We start from the raw sequence: 26,670 nt of genomic DNA, 5'->3' as shown, positions 1-26,670 counted from the left end.
GGGTCGCTTTAAGGAACAAAAAAGAAAGCCCCGCCCTCTTCCTGACACGTGATATGACCAAGATGGAATCTGTAAAGGTTGGCTGCTCGATTTCTTCACGTTGTATGTTATTTGTAGAGCGGGGTTATCGGTGTCTGGTGGTTTCCGGGATATTATTGTGGGAATATTCCCGGTAATGGGGTGATATAGCCGTGCTCATACACTGATAGGGCGGCGAGCTGTGTACATGGTGTAATGCAGTCCTCACACACCTAGCACATGGCTATTATTCCTCTCCATGTCACTGTATCCAATAACATTCACCTTGTACAGCAGAGATGTGACATTCACCTGTATGCATGGCTGGGCGAATGCAGCTCATCAGGCAAAGAATGTTACATGGAGGAAGTATGTGTTCTATCTCATTGTATAAAGGGTATTGTACAAAGCCTGCACATGTGCTGATTACTGTTATATATCTCCCCTCGTCCTAGATTGTAAGCTCTTCAGGGCAGGGTCCTCTCCTCACGTCTCACTATCTGTCATTTGCAATCCCCAGTTTAATGTACAGCGCTGTGTAATATGTTGGTCCCATATAATTCCTGTTTAATAATAATATGAATGGTGCTCATGGGGAAGTAGTCTCTCTCTCTTTCTGTGACATTTAGTACATGTTCTTTTTAACATCTGTAAGTGATATTTGTGCTTATTTGCTGCATATGTAAAAAGAAATGTATTGACTGGTAAAAGTGGTGCTAGTTCTACAGAGACAGGTATATCATTGGGGCCTGGACTGAGACAATAGGTAATGCTGTACACATATGCAGCAATCCAACGGCATAGCTACAGATCTATGGGACACAGTGCAAATTTTCAATACTCATCTGTATGTACACAGAGTGCAGGAGCCAGGAATGTGTATCGTACAGAGTGCAGGGGTCAAAAGTGTGTAACTTATAGGAGGTAAGGGTCAGGAGCATGTACCGTACAGAATGCAGGGGGTCAGGAGCATGTACCGTACAGAATGCAGGGGGTCAGGAGCATGTACCGTACAGAATGCAGTCAGGAGCATGTACCGTACAGAATGCAGGGGGTCAGGAGCATGTACCGTACAGAATGCAGGGGGTCAGGAGCATGTACCGTACAGAATGCAGGGGTCCAAAGTATGTAACTTATAGGGTGCAGGGGTCAGGAATGCACAGAAACTTGGGAATAAAGTACACCTTTGTGCACAGTAACCCCATATTATTCAATAATTACACCGTACTACCCCTGTGAGACATTTTGACAACACACACCAGATATTACTTGGCTTTTTGTCAAATCCCCATGCTGGTATGGCTCTTGATCCTTCAGCTTCTTTAGTCCATGGGCCCTAGCTTATGCACGCACCTGAGCAATAATAGGAAGTATATAATTAAAAATAAAGTATTAGAACTCATGTAATTACCAGTAAGGATACAGCGCATGACTTCCATCCTGCTTTACAGATCCCGTACCTCAGTTTGGCCTCCTACCCCAGTTTATGTTGTCTAATGGTTGGACTGCCCCTATTTCTGGCAGCAGTAATTTCTGCAGTAAGCCCTTTTAAGCTCGGACGAAGTTAAACCACCTGCATTTCCTGCCAGGGCTCTAGTTCACATCGAAGTTGATTTCTACTTGGATCAGAACTCGGAATTTGAGCAATCCAAATTTCAATCTGATATTACAATAGTAATTCTCGCAGGTATAATAGGGCTCAGCCAATCTTGCCACCAGACATTGACAAGTTTAGAAGGCCCCGAGTGATGACAGCTGAGCCATATTATATCTGTAATTGACAGGTTTATTTTGGATCAATTCCAATTACAAATTCTGAATCCAGTCAGATTTCCTAAACACTCCAACCATATTTGATCCAATTCAGAATTTGTGTGTTCTGAGGACCTCCACTTCCATCATTGCAAAAATCAAAGGGCCTGGGCTAACCCAATTGCTGGGTTTGGATAAGCCAAAAAGAGAGATAAGTGCAAATGGGGGGTCAGGCTCAACTTGCACCTGGCTCTCTATGGCTAGACCGGACCCTTCACTTCCTTGTTGGCTAACCCAAATCAGATTAGTTGTCCTGTGAGTGCAGTGACCTACTCTAGTCAAAATTCATCTGGAGTCAGACATGAAAAGAGGTTTAGCATTGGTTGCCATTGGTTAGAGCACTCAGGGATAAACTTGTGTACTGAATAGTGCCATATTTTTTTTTTTTTTTGCCACCTTTAGTGCTTAAATCTAATATTGCTGCTAATCTTAACCCCAGCCTCCCTTCTAACCCCCTGCCCTCTCCCTGGAGCCTAAAACTTAACCTTCTAGATTTCAATCCTTCCAGGGAGCAAAACATGATGGGTAGAAAAATCTGCCAGAACAATATCAATAGGAGTGGCAGAGAGGGCGATGCTGTTAGCACACAATAGGGGAAGATCTGCTCACTCTTTCTACTGCCAGCTGGAACAACAAAACAGCCAGCCACCTCCATCTCTTCCCTACCTGAGCTCTTCTAGTTGCTTGTTGTCAGTTCTCTCTCAGGCCAATAGTTGAAACATTCCCAACTACATTGTTTTTTTTTCAGCTGGGTGGGGGAAAGTTGTAGTTGGGTGGTCAAAAAGTAAGCAAGGCAACACAGAACAAATGTAGTACTCCAAGTTCTTTCTCTCATAATACCTTTCAAGGCCTAACAAAGTATTTTTTTAAACTGAAAATTGAAACTGTGTTAAATAAAATGTGAACACTGAAAAAAAACCCTGCATAAAGCCTGCTGGAATAAAAAGAATGCTAACTATTTTTAAGCAGTTAAACCACTTGCTAAAACTGCTAATATGAACTAAAGCATAGACTGTTTAGACTTAGCAGTTATATTGCGATGCAATTACTGTTTCCTCACACCAGTGAACAGTTGTCTTGGTGCTGCTTGTAGCATATCCATACACCAGCCCAAATAATGGGGATGGCTGTGAGTGTCCGCCTGTTGTCAGATCTGCATTTCAAGCGCCAAGTGGCCAACAAGGTGCCAGCTGTTAGGTGATGTGCAGGATTGCTTGCACCTGCCACAGGTCTGAGTCTGTATTTGTACAGCAAACCTACACCTTTTTACACCAGGGCTCTGCTGTGGGCAACAAAAAGTTAACAATCTGACATTTATTGAACATTCAGGACGACACAATCATGGTGGCCCAGATCCCTGTTCCTGTGCTATTGCAATAGTACTTGCACCCAGAAAATACTTATTTACTATGCACATTACCTAAAGGGTAATTAAAAAAGGAGAGATGAAACAGCATTACCATTTTTGAGAGTACCTTGATGCCTCTGTCACTACAGGGACAAAACAGCAAGTAGCAAAACATGTAGAAGGAAAAAAAATTCAATTGATGAGCTTAAGGTCCTGCATAATAACAATTTTGGGTACCAGTGAATTTTTGTTGTTTCTTAGACATTCGCTTTGAGGCTTGGCGTATTTGGTATTTACTTGCCATGATAATTTTATTTTGTACAAAACTATCGAGTGTATTGTGTGTTTCCTAAAAATATATTGTTTTTGTTTGTCTTTTTTTCCCTCAAGCAGAAAAGGTTATGTGTGGTAAGCCTTTTTCTTTCAAAGTTGACATGCATTCGATTTCTTTTAACAGATTGGAATCATTGGTGGATCAGGTTTGGATGACCCAGATATTTTGGAAGGCAGAACTGAGAAGTATGTTGATACACCATTTGGAAAGGTATACATTGTGCTGATCCAGTGACTGAGACCAAAAAGAAACAAATGGGATTTTACAAATGAAGTAAATTTTAGCGTTCATAAATATTTAAAACCAAAAATGTCATATATATATATATATATATATATATATATATATATATATTAAGGATAGCCGGAGTCCTGATAACCATGAATGGTTTTAAATATGTAGGAGAACTATAATTGACAGTACCTGTAACTGCTATCTTTCTATCTACATTGGTATTGCTGTAGTGTGTATCTATGTGACAGACCTTGTGTTGTGTTCATTTTTGTCAATGTTGTATTTTTATGTTCTCACCTTTTTTTTGTTTTGTGCAGTTTGACTTTTTCTTTTATTCTTTTGTGTTGAGCAAGACAAAAAATATTGGTTTACCTTACAAATGCTTTTTTTCTCATCTTTTTAATATATTGTACTTTCAAGATAACACATACAAAAATATGGAGGTTATGGATCATAATATGATCATTATATTTTAGAATAATACATATTTTATACATCATACCAAAAAACATGAACAACTAAAGCATAAAGATGCCTATCCCTCCAAAATCATGGATAATTTGAGCAATGCATAGGCTTTCCATCTCTGTTAGGAATGCAAATGGAAATATGATATTTTGAGATTAGCTCTCCATGCGGTTTCTGGAAAGTTGATTATGGAATTAGCACACAGATTGAAAATTTATAGCAGAAATATTCAAGCAGCACTTTTTAATATCTAATAAATTTTACCTCATTCTTTGTACGGAGTTAAACCTGTTGGCAAATGGAAGATTGAGTTTTCTTATCCTTCTGTCCTGTGGACAGCCCTTTAACCAGAAAGGAAGTGAAGGAGTCTACCTGACTGTGACAAAGCACACGAGTTTCAGTCCGTCTTCACTGTATGGAAAATGACAAAAAATAAATCAAAATACTCTCAGCAAATAACATAATTTGTCCTTATATGAAGGAAGCACCCCAAAAACGTTCATCTCCATATTAAACACTGAAATGAAATCCAAAGGTACAAATCTCCAGAAATCAGATATATAGAACCTCAACTTTCCAACCAATCGAAAAATAAATTCATAGATGCCACAATCCTGTGTAATTTAGGCATGATTTATAATACAGACAAAACAACACGTAGTTGATAATGGGACTTAAGTCATCAATCACTACCAGAACATTGTGAATATAAAATGCTAGTGGTCTTTATTAAATTAGCAGAACAAGTTACAATGTAATTCCAATAAAAACATCACATTTATACAATGATAGTAGGTCCATCAATAAGCATAATTGAAAAACGCGTTTCGCAGATACCATGTCCGCTTCTTCAGGAAATGAGAGACCTATATTAATGTTCAAAATATAATTCATCATATCGTATACAATATAAAACATATACCAATCTATACATTTACAAAATCAAGATTTACCTTTCAACTTACTGAACCAACAAGGGATCAAACCAGTAGAAAAAGCACAGGACCTCCTTAATACATAGTGCTACAATCTACCTTGCTGTACAAATGCAATGTTTTTATTGGAACAACATTGTTATTTGTTATTTTAATAATCATTTATTAAAGACTGCTAGCATTTTAATTTCAAAATTGTTTGGTAGTGATTGATGCCCTAAATTATCAATTGCTTGTTGTTGTTTTGTCTGTATTATATATCATGTCCAGGAATCAGACTTCGAAGAGTTAATCACTCTGTTCTGCAGCAGCAGACTCTTTCTGCTTCTGGCCAGAGATCAATACAATCATAAATATGAGCATAGCATGCACTAGCGGCTGGAAATATCTGTAAACAGCAAGCAAGATAAGACAGCACTGTGATAGTGTTGCCAGTTTATAATAGTTAAAAGTAAAAAGACAAGTTGGATGAACAGCCACCTCTCAATAAACAAACCAGGTGTGATGACTGGGTGTGTGCGAGGCTATGCCCAACACGTTTCACTTTAATAGTTGTCCTCAGAAGTGTAGACTTGAGGGATTGCTGGTGCACTTAAAGATTTTAATTGTGACTGTGCAGCAACCGACTCTAAAGGCTTGCAGGTTCAGTCTAGGGTTCAACCAGAGAGTAAACCAGAGTGTTGTGTGTCCAAAACAGCAAGCAGGATAATACAGTATCATGACAGTGTATCCAGTTTATTAGATGCATACAGTAAAAAGACACATTGTGTACAGGAATAAAGAAGTGATACAGCTGCAAGCTCAATAAATAAGCTAGGTTTGATGAAGTAAAATGTGCAAAGCTTTCCCAACACTTTTCATTAAAAGTCATCAGTAGTGGTGGAGACTGGTGTGATTGCTGGTACACTGGATGCCCTGACCTGTGATTGTGCAGCAGACTTTTTAAAGACTTGCTGATTCTGTCCAGAGATCAACGCAATCATAAATCTGAGCATAGCATGCACTGGCACCGGAAAAACCTCCAAAACAGCAAGCAAGAATTACCAGCACTATGATAGCCAGTTTGTAAAAGTTCCGTACCGGAATACCAAAGGGATATAGCCACATTCTCAACAAAAAACCCAGGTGTTATGGCATTGGGTGTGTGCGAGGCTCTGCCAAACATATTTCAGTTGAATAAACATTGTCGGGGTGTAGACTGAGGGGATTGCTGGTGCACTTTGAATTGTAATTGTGCAGCAACAGACTCCTAAAAGGCTTGCAGGTTCTCTCTAGGGTTCAACGTAATCGTAAACCAGATCATTGCAAGCATCAGCAATGCAAATATATCCATAACAGCAAACAAGATAAGACCGCACTGTGAACGTGTAGCCAATTTTTAAAAATTTTAAATAGACACATTGCGTACCAGAATAAAAAAAGTGATACAGCAATTTTGGCAGACCTGACATCAAATGTGGGAGGTTCCATCCAATGGTTTTGTTTCAAAAAGCGTCTTCAGGGGTGGAGAGTCACCAAATGTTCAGATTCACAATCCTGTTGAACCCTGGACCCAAAGAACAAGCCTGTAAAGAATTGATTCCTACAGCATACATAGATAAACACTTCAAAGCCCTATTCCTGAAGTTGTGTACCTTTGCATTTTATTGTGTATATGTCTCTTTAGTGTTTTCATTCAGAGTTGCACTTTTGTTTGTGGTGCTGTCTCTAATTACGGACAGTATTTTTTTAAACAAGGTATTTGGAGGGAGTATTTTGATTGTACCTTCTCTTTTTATTGCTACTATATATATATATATATATATACTTGGAATATTTATTTTATATGTTATTGTATTAATGCCAAAACTGTCCTGACAAGATTGAGTGCCCTTAAATGTGTCATACCAAACCTGTTGCAACTCTAGTCATTATGTTGCAGAAGAATTAGAAGAGTGTACTGGGCATGTAATACAGAGGAAGGCTTTTTGTGTCTACCTAAAGCTACCAATCTAATTATCTAGATATTCCTCACTATAATACATTTTTAATGCAGCATGTCTAGAACGTATAAAAAAAATTACAAAATGAAAACTTGTAATGGGATCATTATTTTATAAGTCTTAAACCAATTGTTAGATTCGTTGCCCAAATGTAAAGATTTAGAAATGAGCTTCTGACCAGCCATGCAACCGTAACTAGTCTAGGTTTACAAGTCGGCTATGTTGCAAGCAAGAATAGATGGGGCAATTGATGGCCAACTGCCCATCAAAAGAACCTCAACGCTTGTTCATTTTTAAGGATCATGGCGTTGGTGGCTGTTTATCAACTTACAGGCTGTGAGCGTTGAGGAGATGCCTGGAAATTGTCCTCATGAACTTAGCCTAGATAGTCCAAAGACTGATCTTCAGGCAGTTTGGTTTGTTTCTTATCCCTGCTTCATATTTGTCAGCTCTATGTGCACAGCTCCATCTAGTGTTTTATACTTTAATTTTATGTGCTTCTTTATTTCCTGGTACCTTGGTAAAGTGTATGATATCTAGTAAGAAGTTTGGAGAGCTGACGAAAAATGTAACTTTTGGAAAAAGTAACTTTTTTTTCTGCTTCCTTGGCAGATCCTTTCCACATTTTGTCAGAGTACTTAGAATATTACAAACAAAATGCTATTCTACAGCTACAGAAGGGGCACTTTTCCTATTGTTGCACAAGGGGATTCAAAAAAGCAGTGAATTTTAAGTTTTATGTATCCCATTTTAAAATTGCTTATTAAAAATGAAATAAAACTTATTAAAATGTTAAGACCAGTCTTTATACTCTAGTTCCAGGAATGTTTCTGGTGTTCTAAAAACATTGCAAAGATTTTTTTTCCCAAAACAATTTGCTATTGGTTTCACTTTTTTCCTTTTCAAAACTGAAATTTTAAAGCAAGGTCAGGCTTCATTACCACTATATGGGCACAGGCAGTGGGGCTGATTTATTAAAGCTTTCCAAGGCTGGGGAGGATACACATTCAACCATGAGGCTGGGTGATCCAGGCAAACCTGTTAAGCAAATGTTTTCAACCCTGGACAAGATCCATTCCAGGTTTGCTGGATCACCCAGCTTCACTGTTGGGTATCCCCAGCCCAGCCTTGGAGAGCTTTATTAAAACAGGGCCAATGTCATTATTCATGAGGGTGAGGACAGACCTTTGAGAATACCTTTAAAATAAAAATTCCTGATGCATGAGATGCTTGCAACTAAATTTGTACCTCAGTAGACTTCTGGGAAAAGTGGTAAGTCATTTACAGCCATAAACTAGATATTTGTGAGCATTCTGTTGGTTTTTAACTTAAAACCACTTCACTAATGCATACCTGCTCACATGTTTTCATGATCTTAGCAATGCGTATTCCTCCCATGTTCTGTTCCTTTCTATTTAAAATCAATTGAAGCCGCCTGTATGGCTAATTAGAAGGCATGTAGAGTGGAAAGGATGCAGAATCATGATCAGAAACCTGTTTCTGGATAATATATCCTAGGTTGTAAGCTCTTCAGGACAAGGTTATTACCTCCTCCTGTCACTGTCTGTATCTGTCTGTCATTTGTTACCCCTATTTTTTGTACAGCGCTGTGTAAAATGTTGGCACTAATAATCCTGTTTATTAATAATAATAAAAAAAAATATATATAGGGATCCACAAGCATATGAAGATTATATAAAGATAAAGTAGCAAGGACCTTTTTTGGGATGCAAAAATCAGAGATTTCATTTTCATCATGATATATCATTAGGGAACAGCTTGAAGAGATTAATTTGCCAATTGCTTTTATTTCTTGTGACAGTAATATCACCAATATGTTTTTGTTCCTGCTCCGAGTTATTGAATGTTACTGGGGACCTTGATCAACAATGGTTTTTTTTTTTTTTTTTTTTTTCAAGCCATCTGATGCATTGGTCTTAGGAAAGATTAAGAATGTGGACTGTGTGTTACTTGCAAGGTAATGTTAAAGTAAAAGTTTCCTTTTTCCCTATACAGTATATTTGTTGTATCTGTAATGTTTATTACAAAAAAACGTTTTCTTTATGAATTTTTAGATGAGTTGATTTTGTTTTTCTTTTTTTTAATTCAGACATGGCAGGCAGCATACAATTGCTCCAACAAATGTTAACTTTCGTGCAAATATTTGGGCTCTGAAAATGGAAGGCTGCTCTCATATCTTGGTGACCACAGCTTGTGGATCACTGAGAGATGAAATTCAACCTGGAGATATTGTTCTAATTGACCAGTTTATTGATCGGTAAGTGTAGAAACTCATTTATATTTGTTTTTTTATCAGACCCTGGCATCTCTAAAATTCTTTGAATTGAAAAGTACTTAGTTGGCAACATTTGCATGTATATTATGCTTTGTTGGTACACTAAAGCAGCAGTTGCCACCCAGTGGTCCATGAGAAAATTTTGGTGGTCCGCTGCGGCCTTGGTCAGTTCGCCCCCAGCGGGGTCAGCAGAAGGACCCTGCTTGGGGGGCGCACACTGGCCAGAGCCGCGGACCACATCTCCTGATTGGTTGGCAGGCTCAGGACGGGTGGGCAGGTTGTGGCATCATGACGTCACCCTGGGGGAAGTTTCCTTTGAGTTATCCACAGCATGCGTGGTATGTAATCCATAAAATTAATGGTAGCATTATATCAATCTCTGTTGTCAGTGTTAGGCATTTCACAGGACTTGACAGATTAAGCTGGAGAAAGGTAATATACCTTTACCTAATAAAGTTCCCCATTTGCTAGGATTCTCAGAGTGTTTCAAAAGTTGTGTCTTGTTTTATACTACTTTTGTTCTACTTTTAATTTGCATTATTGGTTTACAGTGGAATAATGGTATTTTAAAAGGATAAAGCTTACCACAGGTTTTTGTCTCCCAGTCCTGTGATGGAGGCAGCCCTTGCACAACCCAAGGAAATCATGCTTCTTCTGGTGTAGTTAACATATTCCGTTCTGTTACATTTAAATTCTTAAAGCCACAGAACCAGTATGTGGTTTCTGTCAGAGTGGAATCTTACATCTGAGTCTACTGAAAGTGAATTGCAGAAATCTTTAACAATAATTCTGTAACTGGTCACTAGTAATAGACTGTCCTATTCCGCCACTGTTTTTGTAACATCACTGTAGCCACATTATGTTGTTTTCGATAGAGTGTAGAAACTTTAGGAGCTAAGCAGGGTAGGTTTCCAGTAACAGGGAAGGTTGGGCAGCCTCTACTGTTGGAATGTAATCTTTAATAAAACTTTAGCAAAGACTCTTTATTATGCACTATTTTTGTGACTCTGTGAGCACATTTGCTTGCATATTAGTCCAAAACTAATCCTTCTTAGGTGGTACTGCAATAAAAACTTGATGGTCTTTCTAACCCTTTCCATTTTTATCAAAAACAAAAAGCGATGTGTGTTGTTATACATTAATGTTTAATTTATTCATATAAAACAGTGGTCCCCAACCTTTTGCAGGTCGCGGACCACTAAATGCGTGGACTCCGGACCGCACATGCAGGGGAGCCATATGTCACTCAAAAGGAAAGAAACTTTGCCAGAACCCGCTCACTCTCCCATCACAGGTCTTTCTCCTGACCCTGCTGCTGGGTGCACCAGCCAGAGCCGCAGCCCACTAGTAGGTTGGGGACCTTTGATTAAAAAAAACACATTTTTATGTTACATTTTTCAAATACACTTTTACTATACTTTATCAGTACATACTCGTGGTTATCCCCAGCTTAGGTAATGCATGCTATCCACTAGATCTTACTATTGCAAAATATTTATTTGAAGGTGCTGCAGATAAATTGACGAACCTAAACCTTTTTAGAACACTGTGACTATCTTCAACCAGTAGCCAAACAGACTCTTTTCAATCCCTTGTTCTCTGAATGGTCAAACTGACATTCAATGCAATATATAAAAATTAAAATATATGTGTATACAATCTCAAATGAGTATAAAAAAATATATAAATATGTATCTACATATAAATCACGGTCTATTGTAATTTTACTATTGTAAGCAGATACAATATACTGCAATACTCCATACCATGATAACATGTTCATATACATGATAAAATGTTCAATAAAATTTTACAGCACAGTGAAAGGAATAATGGACAACAAACTTGATGTTCACTCACCAATGAATCTTTAATGCAGTTGAAATGCAGACTTTTGGCATTATATTTATAGGTTGAACAAAAATATTGAATAAATATTTTAGGAATAGGAATCAATTTTATTCCCAACCCCCTCATTTCAAGGACTCAAATGTAACTGACAAATTAAAATTGCTGAAAATAAAGTTAACTTTTAATACTTTGTTAAAAAATTCTTTGCAGGCAATGACTGCTTGAAGTCCTGAACCCACAGACACCACCAGACACTGGGTTTCCTCCTTTGTAATGCTTTTTTAGGCCTTTAATGCAGCAGTTTTCAGTTGTTGTTTGTGAGTGTTTCTGTTTGAAGATTGGACCTCAGCAAGTGTTGTGCTTGGTTCGAGGTTAAGTGACTGACTAGGCCATTGGAAAACTTTCTATTTCTTTTGCTTAATAAACTCCTGGGTTACTTTTGTTGTATATTTTGGGTCATTATCCATTTGTATTGTGAAGCACCACCCTATCAACTTGGCTGAATTTGAGCAGATAGTAAGGCCCTGGTCTATTAAGTTAATTATAATATTATTAGTAGTAGTAGTATTAATAAACAGGATTTATATAGCGCCAACATATTATGCAGCGCTGTACATTAAATAGGGGTTACAAATGACAGACTAATACAGACAGTGATACAGGAGGAGAGGACCCTGCCCTGAAGAGTTTACAATCTAGTAGGTGGGGGAATTTACACACAGTAGGATGGGAGATATGTAGTGGTGGGAAGAAGTGATGGTTTCAAAAGGCAGAAGAAGATGGGTAGGCAAGTTTGAAAAAATAGGTTTTGAGTGCTCTTTTAAATGAGAAGAAAGTAGGAGCAAGCCGAATAGGACGAGGAAGACCATTCCAGAGCCTGGAGAGAATACGCTTTCATCAGTGAAGTTGGGTGATCCAGCAAACCTGGAATGTATTGAAAACATTTGCTAACAAAGAGCTAATGACTTTTAGGGAAACCATTCCAGGTTTGCTGGGGTACCCAGCTTCACTGATGAAAGTGTATCCTCTCCAGCCTTGGAGAACTTTATTAAATCAGGGCCTATGTCTCTGTACACCTCAGAATTCATCCAAATGCTTCTTTTTCATCATCAATAAACAATAGTGGCCCATTATCACAAGCAGCATTGCACGACCAACTCATCACACTGCCTATTCCTTGTTTTTCAGATGACCGACTTTGCTTTGGATCTTGAGGTGTTCCAAGCCTCCACACTTTTTTCTTGCCATTCTGGTATGGGCTGATCTTAGTTTCATCTGTCCAAAGAATGCTGTTTCAGAGCCGTGCTCCAGATTTTTAGCAAAGTCCAATCTAACCTTTCTATTCTTGAGTGATGAGGCTTATGAGTGGTTCGCACCTTGCAGTGAATTGTCTGTATTTGCTTTAGCCTCCCCCAGTGGTAAGCCTGAGTGTGACTCGGGGTAAAACAAAAACCTGCTGAAAGCGGCAACCCCAAGTGTAGTTAAAATAGTAAAAACTAGTGTCATCGCCGTCCTCCGGCATTCTCCAGTGTCCTGCCATCCTCTGGCCACATCCTCTTCCTCGATCTTTCCCCTGGTGAGTGCAGTGACGTTCCCCGGGAGTTCCTGGTGATGTAGATGCGTACAGCCATCTCTAGGGGCGCGGCGGGAATTTCAAATTATTTTGTATTGCATTCAATACAAATTTACTGTATTGAATGCAATACACTGAGTTTATGCCCCTGATTCATCATTGAAATCCGTGAATAGCGCGATCGCGCACGATTCCGGATCGCTAATACGACTGCGCGATCGATAATACGATTTGGCTTGATGAATCAGGGGCTATATGTCTATCATGAAAATACAGTATATTATAACAGTATGAGTATAGTAAAGTTTGAAACACAAAATCATGTCAAAGTTTATTAATACATTTGTTATTAAATTTATTTGTTTTAAATGTATTTAATTTATTATTTTGACATGATTTTGTTTCAAACTGTAATATACTCATACTATTTTATTACACTGTAAAATAAATTTTCATGGAAAACAATGTACCGCTTTTAGACTTCCAGACAGAAATGGACCAACCAGGAGGTTAATGAAGTCTCTTTATGGTAGACTTCACTTGGCTGGATGTTGTGAAGTTGTTTTTCTACACCATAGAAGTGATCCTGCGATCACCCACCACTGTTGTCTTCCATGGACGTCCAGGCCATTTTGTGTTGCGGAGTTCACTCAGATTCTATTAAACTATAAATGTTGCCACTTCCAATATTCTTGCAATTTCTTGGGTGTTTTTTTTTCTGTTTTTGCAGCCTAAGGATGGTTTGTTTCACCTTCATGGAGGGCTCCTTTGACTGTGTGTTGTGGGTTCACAGCAAAATCTTCCAAGTTCAAACACACGCAAGATCAACTCCAGACCTTTTATCTTCTTACCCTCCTTGGCGTTTTACTGATGTCTGGATTTCTGTACCAAAAGCGCTACACTGTTTTTCAATAATTTCTTTTTCTTTTTATATTGTAGACCTGTAACCGAAATACGTCCAAACAAGGGTCTAGTAGATATCCTAAATATAATAAAGTTTGAAACACACAATCATGTAAAAAAAAAAATTTAATTTTAAAACGGGGCAGCACAGAGTCCAACGTCACATACCTATAGACAAAACCACATAAATATATTTTGTATTATTTTGTACAGGATTGGATACAGGAGTTTGTATTGAATCCAATACAAAATATTTGCATTTCCCGCCATGCCCCCCGTCAACGGGTGCACGCACCGACGTCATAGGAATCACCAAGGGACGTGAACGCCGAGCGTTCTAATTCTCTCCGTATTTCCATGCAAAAAGCGTTACCTTTTTTTGCATAGAAATTTATTTTACATTGTAGGCTAAATTCTTAGGCATAACTCACCAAAATATGTCCAATAATAAATAAATGTATTAAATGTAATAATAAACTTTAAATAAAAAAACACAAAAAAAGTGTATAATGTAATATATTAGTACAGTAGCTTATATAATATATATATATATATATATATATATATATATATATATATATATATATATATATTATATATATATATATTATATAAAGCATTCTTTGTATTGGCCTCAATAAAGCTATTTTCCAAATTTCCTGCCTCCCGCCCGCACCGACGTCATCGCATCGTCTCTGCATTCAGTGGCTGAAGACTGAAGAGAGAAGACGTCTCCGGAGGAGCTGCAGGGACAAGGTAAGTAGGGTTTTCCAGGTGTAATCTGATTGTCAAACAATGTTGTATGACAATCAGATTGAACTGTAACGGGAATGTTTGATTCTATTTTTAGCTACCCTGACCCTATTTTGGGGTAATGCTTTGAGCAAGTTTTTCCCCCAACTAGGCTCGGTGTAACCGCCCAGGAGGCTAACTGATGATGATATAACATGAGGCATAAAGGTTTGGAGTCAATTGTCCAATTACTTTTGGTTCCTTTGAATAGAAGGTGGTACATATTAAAGAGCTGTAATTCCTCAAATTAAAGCAGAGTCTGCACCTTATATCCACATTCCACATATTCATCATTAAATAGCTGTAACTTGAAAAGGTTTTAGTAAACGGGTAAAATAACAAAACTTGTGAGAGCTTCCAACTATTTATGGACCTAACTATATTATTATTGAAATAAATTAATACACTTGGTGTAGGCTGCTACCTATATTTATATCTATTTATATTTGTTTTTTTAGCACAAAGCTTTTTCCACTTTTTTAGTGACATTCTGCATTTGCTGGTCTTTCTTGGGCTCTGCATGATCTGAAATCTCAGTTACTGGTCTCAGGTATGTCATGTAACCTAGAAGTGTTATATGATGTCATAGATTTGGGGCACAATCTTCTGGGGTGATTTGATAACGGGTCGCCATGTTTTAAAATTGTCAGATTGTCACTTTTAGAACACCAGGTTAAAAAACAGGAGTTAGGATTTTGTGATCAGTGCTTTGACCATAATTTCTCTAAATTTGTAATCAGAAGCTCCAGTCTCCTGAAGTGTATATCGCCATATTTTCTATTGTAGCCACGTTAGCACCTTTTAAACTACTAGATGTCCCTTTGGATCCCCATTGGATTTTATTATTTATTATTCAGCAGGTTATAAAATGATTTGCTTGCTCCGTGGAATAAACCAAATTTCTGGTAAATATCATTATGCTCACTTCTGCATTCCTGCTTATGTAGCATCCAGACCACCCAGGTTTGGCTCTGTTTTCCCCTTGACTTTAGGACTTCTACTGCTTGGTCTTTGGTGTTTTTAATTTGACCAAGAGAAATAATATTCTTTGTGGTGTATTTCTGGAACCTTTGGTTCTGCCTTATGTTGGAGACCTTCATACTGTCACTCTATAGTTTGGTTCTTTTTAGAGTTTAGTACTGGAACTTTTAAGATCTCCAGGTTTCATGTACTCCAGTGTTCATGCATATTTGTAGACAGTTAAGACAAATCTTCCTTCTCATAGTCTTATTTTTAACAGGAGGCTTTACACCAAACTGACCTAGTTCTTTTCTTAGGTTGCCAGGTTCTGACATATTTAGGGGTGTTGTCACTGTAAAGCTTGTATAAGGCTGGTTCTGAATTCAGCTGTGTTCAGCTTTCTTCAGTGGCTTATCATGCTGACATTTTATACTGGTGGTGGAAGTAGCTATGCCCATTTCTTAAGCTACGTACACACTTCCAATTATTATCGTCGGAAAACGAACGACGAACGTTCCTGCACGATATATACGAACGATCGTATAGCACCGATCCTGCACACGACAACGACACGATCGTTCGTAGATATTGTACACACAATAGATACGATCGTTTAAGCGATAGAGGAACTATGTGCACGACAGGAAAGTGAACGGACGTTCGTTCATCACGCATGCTCTGAACATGGACGATCAACGAACGACCGTACACACGAACGATGTTCAACGATCGTCGCCCAATCCGATCCGTCGGTCCGGTCGTTCGTTTCCAGCGACTTTCCTCGTTCGTCGGCGTCGTTGGTTACTTTTTTACGAACGATTTTTTGCCCAATCGATCGTTCGTCGTTCGATTGGAACGATAAAAATTGGAAGTGTGTACACACCTTTAGTTGGCTGCTTATGCACACAGCTAACAAATGTACTCATGATAGCTCCTTTAGATTAGTGCAAATGGTTAGAATATGCCACATCCTTTTCAATCTAACATTGTAAGACACTTTGTTTTGGCTGGGTCATTGGCCTTGGGACTTTCAAAGCATATAAAATTTTTTTAAACACTTCAAAATATATATTTAGAAATAATCCAATTATTTAATAATTTATAATTCATAAAACTATGTTAAAAATGTCACAAAAATCTAAAAGATACATGGTACATATTAAATCCAAAGGTTAGTACATAATGAATAGGCTAATGATATATCGACGCGTTTTTCAGAACAAAGTCCGCTTAATCAGGAGTTCATTAGCCTTTTGAATACAGACATTTACATAATTATTATAACAACTCAGCATTATCTTTATGCAAATATTGTATTGACATGTGGAGCACTTACTGCTATCAATAGAGATGTCTATTTTCTGGATAAATGAGTCACAGGATCCATCAGTGCAGGTATCCTATATCAGGTTGGAACAGGCTTCAGATTAAAATGAAAGAGGCTAATTAACTTTAACAGCTTACTTTGATTGCAGTTTCACACCTTAATGACAAGCCAAACAAGTGAGGATTTTGAAACCCTTCATTACCACATCTCTATCTGTGAGTGTGCATCAGACACTATCAATTAACTAATTAATCCCCATTTTGAATTTTACCTAATATTCTCACTTATTAATGCAATCGTTTCCAAAATAGTAATTTTCTACATTCATACGTATTCCATTGTTAGGTGGATGATTTGTTTCAAAATGAACTAGAGCACAAAGAGAGGGGGGCAATCAATGTAGTCATATCTATCTAGTGCTACTGAATATACTATTTCATATCAGTCAATAAATACTATTTGAAAACCATCATGCTTAAGCCTATCATAGACTTAGTAACATATTAATATTTAACAGGTAAACTATAGTCATGAAATTATCGTTTCATATTTTAGAAAGAAAAAAAAAACAGTTGCTACATAATATCCATGATTTAAACTACAAAGTTCACCACAATATAAATAATTAGTTCAATGGTCAGCCTATTTTCTGTATGCTTTGTAGATAACTCTTATTCAAATATATTCCTTCCTTTAGAAGCATGCCCTATTGATTGCAAAACGTCCACTCACCAGTACCCCTGTCCTATTAGGATTTGGTTCCAGGATAAGTTTGATTCCCTGCTGATCCTTAGTATGCTCTCCTTGTGTCACGTTTTTAAATGGTCTGGCCCTTTCCTCTGCTGGCGTCCCTCGTAGCTATGTATTGCCACTCCCACATCCAAGGATTGGGCTCTATGTGATAGACACATGCTTATTCACACATCTTATGTTGTATCTACAAATATTCCTCACTTGCTGACTTACCAACCAAGAATTGTATAGTGTACAGCACTTCGGTATCTGTTTATCGCTCTTCTCCACTCTGTCCTCCGCCATGTTCACTGTTCCTAACACTCCGTCATTGATCCTGGTCTTGCAGGTTGTCATTGATCCTGACACACATTGCACATTTGCAGCTCTGCAGACTGGCTCTTTAATGTGCTCTTTACTTATTAACCAATTTGCCTAAAGACTGGGTCATAGGAAAAGAGCCTGGTTGTTAAGTGAGTGTTAAGCTGTAGCTGGTTCCCTTAATAAATGCTAAGGAAGATTTTTGCAGGAAGTCATTTCCAAGAAAAGGATTTTGTGTTTAAAAGTTTCTCCCCTCTTTGGTATGGTCATGCTTTTGGTATGGCTTGCTACATAACTGAAGCATGGAGTAGGAGCTCCTAGCTGTTTTTTTTTTTTGCTAGTATTCTAACATCCTGAAGGTGGCAGCATGACACAAAGGTTTTCCGATTCCCTTGTCCTATAATAGACTGAGTTCAGAAAACTTTGAATTTCTATTTTGGTCTTTATTAAGCTATAGTACCCTTGTGCTTCTGTGGTTTCCTCCGTGTAGCATGCCTGGACATGTCTCCTCTGATAAATACATACAAGGCAGGGTGGGGACACTTTGTGCAGCTGATGCTGTTTCTGTGATCTCCTAAAGCATAATAAAGGAATACTGTATTCATTGAAAGCCTTAGTTAAATTTGACTCATTATTTTATGACAGGAGATTCATTCATTTATTCTCAGTTTACAAAAAAAAAGTATTTAGCATTATCATTATCTCGTATTTGCGTTGTCATAATTAAAAGGGAATCTTTAAGTTCACTAAAAGCATCACCTAATTTGTGACTTTTTCCTCATTAATACATTTTGGAGGTTTTTTTTGCTTATAAGGCCAAATTAGAAATGATTACATGGGTTATTTACTTTTGAAACCATCAGGTGAAGTTGTTGCAGATTAAGAGCACTATATCAGCACACTGATAATTTTTTTTATGAAGATAACTAACCAACTGAAAATGAACCATTTTTCAAGAAAATTTATTGAAAAAAAGAAAAGTTTAACCCTTAGTGAAGACAAAGCTCTATGTATGTCTAAAACCCAATGTTTTCTTGTTCTGATTACAGGACTACAAAAAGAGAGCAGACGTTTTATGATGGAGCAGCTAACTGTTTGCCAGGAGTGTGTCATATTCCTATGGCTGAGCCATTTTGTGGTAAAACCAGAGAGGTGAGTGAAGTATTTCTGAGTACATCTAGTTATTCATAGCAGTGGTGGATCTAGTCTTAATATTTGTTTTTCATCAGCAAATTATGTATTGCCATACCTTTTGATTAATGAAGAAAAATGTATGTTTTGCAGTTGATATATTATATGACAAACTGCACATTTTTAAATACATTTTACAACTATTTACTATAGCTTCTTTCTTTTGTAGGTTTTGTTAGATACTGCCAAGAAACTTGGTATTAAATGCCATTCAAAAGGTACAATGATTACCATAGAAGGACCAAGATTCAGCTCCAAAGCGGAAAGTAACATGTTTCGTCTTTGGGGTGCTGATGTCATCAATATGACCACTGTTCCAGAAGTGGTCCTAGCAAAAGAAGCTGGTATCTGTTATGCCAGTGTTGCAATGGCGACTGATTATGACTGCTGGAAGGAACATGAAGAAGCGGTATGTCAGTACTCTTTTGTGGCATTAGTACATATATGTATAATTTGTTCACTGTGTAGTATTTATGATTTATGAAAGTAAGGGAAATAGAAATGAAAATAGCGGATATGGAATAAGCAAAACTAGCTAAACACTCGTTGGATATTCCAAAATACCATGGCGAATACTGAAGTGAATGACTGGTATGCTAGGTTGTGCCAAAAAAAGGAATAGCGCTGGCATTGGAATTCACATGAGCAAGAACACAATCCTAAGGACTCCTTACTTAAAAGGTAAGTAGGAAACTATATAATGGGATCCTGCAGAATTAAACTAGTGGCCACGTTATTAGGCATTTACATATTTTAGCAAGAAATATAAAATTTAAAACAACTCAATAACTGTTGCAGCTGCAGATGCAAGAATAGTTTTCTCTGCAGTGCCTATAGCTCCAAATGTCAATTATTTTGAAGCCCATTTGCTGCTTGTTAGGACCATGTAATTATTTGACTTTTTGTGGGAAAGGGGGTCCTCTTATCTTTTATATGTTACTTACTGCAGTAATGTGGTGCATCCCTTAAGCTTTTTCTACACGGACTGTTTCCCCAGCGTTTAACCTGAGGCTTTTAAAGCCCATGTCTGAAGTCCCCATGCATTCCAATGGGCTAATCTACACCAGGACATTTCCTTCAGGCACGTTTTTGAGCGTTATCCTAAACATTGCTTGCAACATTTAAAAAATTAAAACGCTGAATAAACGGGGGAAAACGCATGAAACCGCTTCTATTGAACTCAATGGAGGCTTTTTCAAGCATTTTTAAGCTTTTTATGAAAGCTTCCATTGAAAATAATGGGGGCTTTTATAAATGTTTTTAGCAGGACTTTGGACTCTGGAATATGGAGACTCCCAGATCTCCACCACCCCACCCTGGGGAATAAGTACAGGGGTACATAAAAACCCTTACTCATTCCCTGAAAGGGTTAAAATATATGTAAAAAAAATAGGACAAGGCTTTAATGTTAAATTATTTTATTCAATGTGTGTGTGTTTGTGGGACAGCCATGGGACTCCTCCTGACAGTGAGGGATCGCAGGGCACTAGGGGTTAAATGAGGACAAGGCTCTCCACTCACTCCTAGTGCTCTGTGATTGGGTGAGGTTTTACGTTTCTCAGCCATTCAGCACTAGACATGAATGGGGAAACTTGTGCCCATTCATCTCTAGTGCTCTGTGATTGGCTGAGAAATAGGAAACCCTGATGACAGCTCAAGCATCATCAGGATTTCCCTTTCCTCTGCCAATTAGGGAGCAGAGCAGTCAGCAGAGCATGTCATCATTTAACTCTAGTGTCAGGGGATTCCTCGCTGTCAGGAGGAGTCCCATGGCTGTGCTCATGTCATGATTGCAGCCATGGGAATCATCCTGTCATTGGGATAACCTGTAAAAAAAAAAAAAAAAGTTTAGTTACACAAACACACACACATTTAATAAAATACTTTAACATTAAAGCCTTGTCCTATTTTTTACAGATATTTAAACCCTTTCAGGGAATGAGTAAAGGGTTTAATGAACCCCTGTACTCATTCCCTGAAAGGGTTAAAAGTAAACCTTTTATAAACACCTATGTAAAATTGCGGTAAAAGGCGTCATAGACGTTTATAAAAGTTTTTTAGCGTTTTAAAGTTAAGCTTTAAAACGCTTGTAAAAGTGCATAAAAATACATATAAACGTGGTAGGAATGTGTTTTTAAAACCGTTCATGTAGACCCAGCCTTACCTCTGTAAACACATGAATTTCTGTATTTATGTCTGCATACATTAGGCATTTGATCTGTAGCATCATACTAAAAAAACATATACAATAGATTCTAGGGAATCAGAAGTCGCATAACTTCCTTTTTTTCATTGAATTAAAGGTGTTACTCAAATAACAACTATTTTTTCCAACTAAAAGTTTAGTTTTGGATTTTTTTTAGCTGTACTCAGCAGTATCAAATATGACTACAATATATTGCACATAAAAAAAATGCGTAATAAAAAATATATGAAGAAAAAAGTTTTTCCAAAAACCTGTATTCATTCTTACAAACTAACAATATCCACTGACTATAAATGCAAATATGAATCTGAATTAAAAGCATGAAGGAATTTGGATGGATTAAAAAAATAGCCAGGAGGCAGTACACTAAGGCTAATAAAAAAGAATTCAGGTAGAATATAAAAAATACATGAAGGTACGAAGGGGTGCCGAGAAACTCCTGGCTTTGCCCAGAAAGAAGAGAGCCAGAGTTATGAAATAACACATTTATTCAACATATTCCCCCCTGAGACTGCTGCACTTGGTACAGCGTAGTTGCAGCTTTTCTAGACGGTCCTTTGGTTGGGCCACAAACCAGCTCTCAGCAGCATCTTTGACATCAGAAATGTCCACAAAACGTTACCCCTTCAAGTGTGTCTTCAAATTCGGGAACAGATAATGGTCCGAAGGGGCCAGGTCAGGTGAGTAGAGGGGGTGGTGTACCAATTGGAAACCCAGTGTTCAATTTGGCAGCCACAAAGTTGGACGTGTGCGCAGGTGCATTGTCCTGCAAAAAAAGTATCTCTTTGGTCAACTTTCCACGGTGTTTCATCTTAATTGCCTCCTTCAGCTTGTCCAGGAGGTTAGCATGTTACTGTACGGTGATACTAGAGCCGTGAGATAGGTAGTCTACCAACAGAATACCATCTTTGTCCCAGAAAACGGACGCCATGACTTTTCAAAATGGTCCAAAACAGGTTTGGATGCTTAAACTCCTTCTGATCACATTTCAAACATTTTGGCACCCACTTCGCTGAAAGCTTGCGTATGTCTAGGATGGTGGTGATAACAAACCCAACACGCACCCGTGAGATGTCAAGTATCTGGGCTATCTTTTTTGTGGATATTCACCGGTCCTTAATAATCAGCTCATGGACAGCATCACAGGCTGCCGGGTCAGTTGAGGTTGGGGGCGCCCACTGCGGGGCTCATCTTCAACGGTGAAATGCCCAGTCTTGAAACTGGATATCCAGGTTATGACAGTGCTGTAGGAAGGACACTTCTCTCCCAGTGTTTGTGACATCTCAGTGAGCATGTCCTTTGCTGACTTTCCCTAGCGAAACAAAAACATCATGACAGCCCGTAACTCCAACGACGTGAAACTTGCTTGTGCCTCAACCATCACAATTTGTACCCATGAGTGTTGCCTATTAGGGAATTTATCCATTTTGTTGCACATAAGGAAATGTAAATAGAAGCAGTGAGACAGATATAACAGCAGCTTTATTTTAGGGTGCATCACATGACATCACGACAGAATTAAACATGAATTGCATGTCTTTTTTACTATACATGTGTGCTAAATTGCATGTGTATCTATATTTTTTATACATGTGTGCTCTCCACATATGATTTTTGAAGCTCCTATATGTGATATACGTATGTATGTATATATATTACCTTTCCTTATTTATATAAGACTGGGTCTACACGGCCGTTTTTTAAAAACGCATGTTAATGTTTCTACTGCGTTTATATGCATTTTTATGCACTTTTACTAGCGTTTTACTGCGTTAATCCAGCGTTTTAATTTTTTAAACATTATCAGCTCATAAACGTGCCTCAGGGAAACTGGTTTAGATTAGCCCAGTGGAATGCATGGGAATTTCAAACATGGGCTTTTAAAGCCTCAGGTTAAACGCTGGGGAAAACATCTGTGTAGACTAAAGCTGCATACACAGTTGCAATTCTTGTCGTTGGAAAAGATCTTTCACGATCCTTTCCAACAATAAGAACCGCACGATGCATGAACGAGTGCTGTACATACAGCACCGTTCTGCTCTATGGAGAGGGGAGGGGGAGAGCGGCGGAGCGGCACCCTGCTGCGCGCTCTCCCCCCTCCCTTGCATTAGGATCGTTCATCGTTCGTGGATTCGCCAGGACGGATCCACGGACGATGAATGACGCGGGCTGTACACACGCCAGATTCTCGGCCGAATATCGGGCGAGAATCTGGCGTGTGTACAGCGGCACCCTGCTGCGCGCTCTCCCCCCTCCCTTGCATTAGGATCGTTCATCGTTCGTGGATTCGCCAGGACGGATCCACGGACGATGAATGACGCGGGCTGTACACACGCCAGATTCTCGCCCGATATTCGGCCGAGAAAAATTTGACGTGTGTACGTAGCTTAAGCCTAATAAAGAAAGGAGATAACATTGATAGAAATAGGCACATTATAGTTAAAAAAAATAAAAAATAAAAAAAAGAAACAATGTTTCAAAGAAGAAAACAGGCACTATATTCCCCATGTTGAAATGTATCAAGAAGATCACTATTAGTAATTTAGTTATACATTGAGGATGAACTTTATGGACTCATAAAAAACAAAACATAACATTTTATTTAGTAAACACAGCAGGGCAGATGATAATGAGCAGTACTACAGCAGGGCCAAACAAACTGTAGTCCCCGGATACCTTCAGGCACCTCAGGACAATACAAATAATTTAAATTTGACAAGATTAGTGTATATAAAAAAAAAAACAAATCACCTTCTTTCATTTTCTTTGGGGAAGCAAAAGGGCAAAGGCAAGGAGGAATCTAATATGATCCAAAGTGTCAAAAGCCAACAAATCATTAAAGTCTGGTTAGGTCTGTAAAAAATCATAGGAAGTAAATGGCCCTGAATTTTCACACAGTTAAATGAAGAGGAGATCCAAATGATAGGTGGTCCCAGCCTCTTTTTTTTTATCTGATAATGGTTGAAGGTTGCTGAGTGTTTTAAAAGAGTTCAGTCCACAGGACCCTTTTCCCTGGGTGCTCTACATAGTACACCTCAGGGCCTGTCTTTGGAGCACAGGTTACCTACACCCAACATTTTTTACTTTACATAGAAGGGTAGACAACCCTTTTTTTTTTTCTTCACAACAGCTACGTCACCCAATCTCACACCTGCACAGTCCGAGATTGGGTGATAAAAAAGAAGATGGAAGAGACGTGTGAAGATGGCAGCTTCCTCCGCGACTGTAATCAATACCTCCCTAGCAGTTGCCAAAGAATGAGACACACTTTACTGGAAGGATCCCCCGTCCCCAATGTCATATTGCCTCAGTCGGTGCCTGATGAAGTTGACGGGAAAAAAAACATATACCACCAGATCTCCTGCGTGCTATTCAGACATGTTGAAATGATGGCTTTTTAGATGCCTGGTTGGTGAATATAGTAAGGAAGTGGTGGGAGCTCTAATAAAACGTGTTCATACCCAAAGAGCTTAAATTTTTATTACAATATAAAGTCATCAACCTCACGTGAGTGAAGCAATTGATGAGTAATATAAGGGTCTTTCTCTCCTAATTATTTCTTACATATACGTTTTATATGCAATGCAGTTATGTCTCCATCGTTAATAAACACAGTTTATATTGTATATTAAAACTATGAAAAAATGTAAATGCCAATATGGGTTGTCTAATTTTATGCTATTTTTACAGTGGGTGCCAAATGGTTCGGAGGGTTCTTCTAATAAAGTTACTCTAGATTTTATAATACTGGATATCCTTTAATGGTAACAGTTTCTATATAAAAAGCTTTTTTTGTCTAAATGCCTAAATTCCCTATATAGCTGTCGGGGCTATGGAAGCTGTCAGGTGGCCTTATGCCCTGTGAAAAAAAAATGCTCAAAAAGCTGGTGGACAGATTTGTCTTAATTTTTTAATCTCCTTATTGAATGACTTAATTAACAATGGATATTACTATCTTGGCATTAATAATTCCTCTTTTGCACCTGCAGGTGTCTGTTGATAAAGTACTGAAAACATTAAAAGAAAATGCAAATAAAGCTACTACTATGCTTCTGACTGCTATCCCTCAGATTGCAGCCATGGACTGGTCCGATACTTTTCAATGCATGAAGGTACTGTTTTATCAAAATATCTTTTACAACAAGCTTAGATTCTTTTCCCTTATTCATGCAAGTTACTTAACCCTGTTTAAAAGCACTTAATTTAACATAACATTTTATTTTTAGCTCTGTGGTCGGTTGACCAAGTGCATGACCCTAATAAATGCAGCAACAAGTCACTGCGCTTGTTGGATGGAGCATGTTCATTTTGCACACTAGCACTAGCTGCAGCTTCCTATATTCATTTTCCATCCATCAGATCTATCTTTTAGTTGACAAAGAAAATAAAGTAAATGGGACATCTTGTTATTATCCAGTTTTCTCAAACAGTAAATTCTACAGATATGTATCATTCATTGTTTTCTCTAACAAAGACAAATGTGAAAAAAGTGAAGAATCGATAGATTACAAAGTCATCTTTTTTTGTTTTGTTTGTGCACATTTAGGCTTGTGGAAACTTATGAATGTGAACTTGTACACTATTCCTTTCTTGTTGTTCTATTATCTTGGGAGTTGGCTTAAACAAGAAAGAGTAATATGCAATATACTACTTCCTGGCTCCCTCTCTTGTGTTTTAATTGCTATTAGTGAAAGAGGAGAGAAAGATGAAAATATAACAAATTACTTTGTGATGAAGTGGAGCCTTGTCCACCTAAAAATGTTTTACAGACTTCTTTTTTTCCCTGGAAATTTAAAGCTGAACTCCAGGGAAAATTAAAAATTACCCCTGCAGCAAGACACCAACTGTTCCGAATAGGTTCGAAGTTGTTGTTTTTGTTTAGGGTATCTGATAAAAGGTACTTTTTACTTCATCTAAAGGCTGATTTGGACTACATCACCCAATTTACTAACTTTGTTCAAATCAGGTGATTATGTTTTGTCTACTAGCTCAAGAGACACATGGAGCGGTTTCTAGTGAACATTGTGCGTGACGGTCATATTAATAATACATTTACTTCTAATCATTCTGAATAGTTGGCAGATATGAATTGCATTTTAACTAATTTTGTTTTCTGTTTCCAGAGCACCATTGAAATGTCTGTCATGTTGCCGAAAAACTGATGATTTAAAGAAAATGAAAAAGGCATCTTACCTTATCTGGAGAGCAGCCCTTGAAGAATAATACATTTATGGTACCTGCAGAAGGCTATAAAGCAATTTTTACCAATGCTTGAGTGCATCATACATGATTATAATTTGTAGGCTTGGCTTAACAATATTTACTTTTGTATTTGAAAAAAAAAGCAAACAAAATATATCGCTGTAATAAAGTATTGTGCAGTGGAA

General features: G+C 37.9%; 1 protein-coding gene across 1 annotated transcript; it reads left to right on the top strand.

The window, feature by feature from the left end:
• Positions 1-14: 14 nt before the first annotated feature.
• On the top strand, positions 15-26,670 carry MTAP (methylthioadenosine phosphorylase). The gene is made up of 8 exons (XM_072404342.1): positions 15-77; positions 3,636-3,722; positions 9,051-9,109; positions 9,242-9,409; positions 18,936-19,038; positions 19,247-19,486; positions 25,273-25,395; positions 26,407-26,670. Exons 1-8 carry the CDS (start codon positions 54-56, stop codon positions 26,443-26,445), a joined length of 843 nt encoding a protein of 280 aa, XP_072260443.1. The 5' UTR covers positions 15-53; the 3' UTR covers positions 26,446-26,670.

The sequence above is a fragment of the Pyxicephalus adspersus genome, chromosome 3 (assembly GCF_032062135.1).
Source record: "Pyxicephalus adspersus chromosome 3, UCB_Pads_2.0, whole genome shotgun sequence".
Taxonomy (NCBI): Eukaryota; Metazoa; Chordata; class Amphibia; order Anura; family Pyxicephalidae; genus Pyxicephalus; species Pyxicephalus adspersus.
The sequence above is the reverse complement of the archived record's forward strand: the minus strand, read 5'-3'. Positions and strand labels throughout refer to the sequence as shown.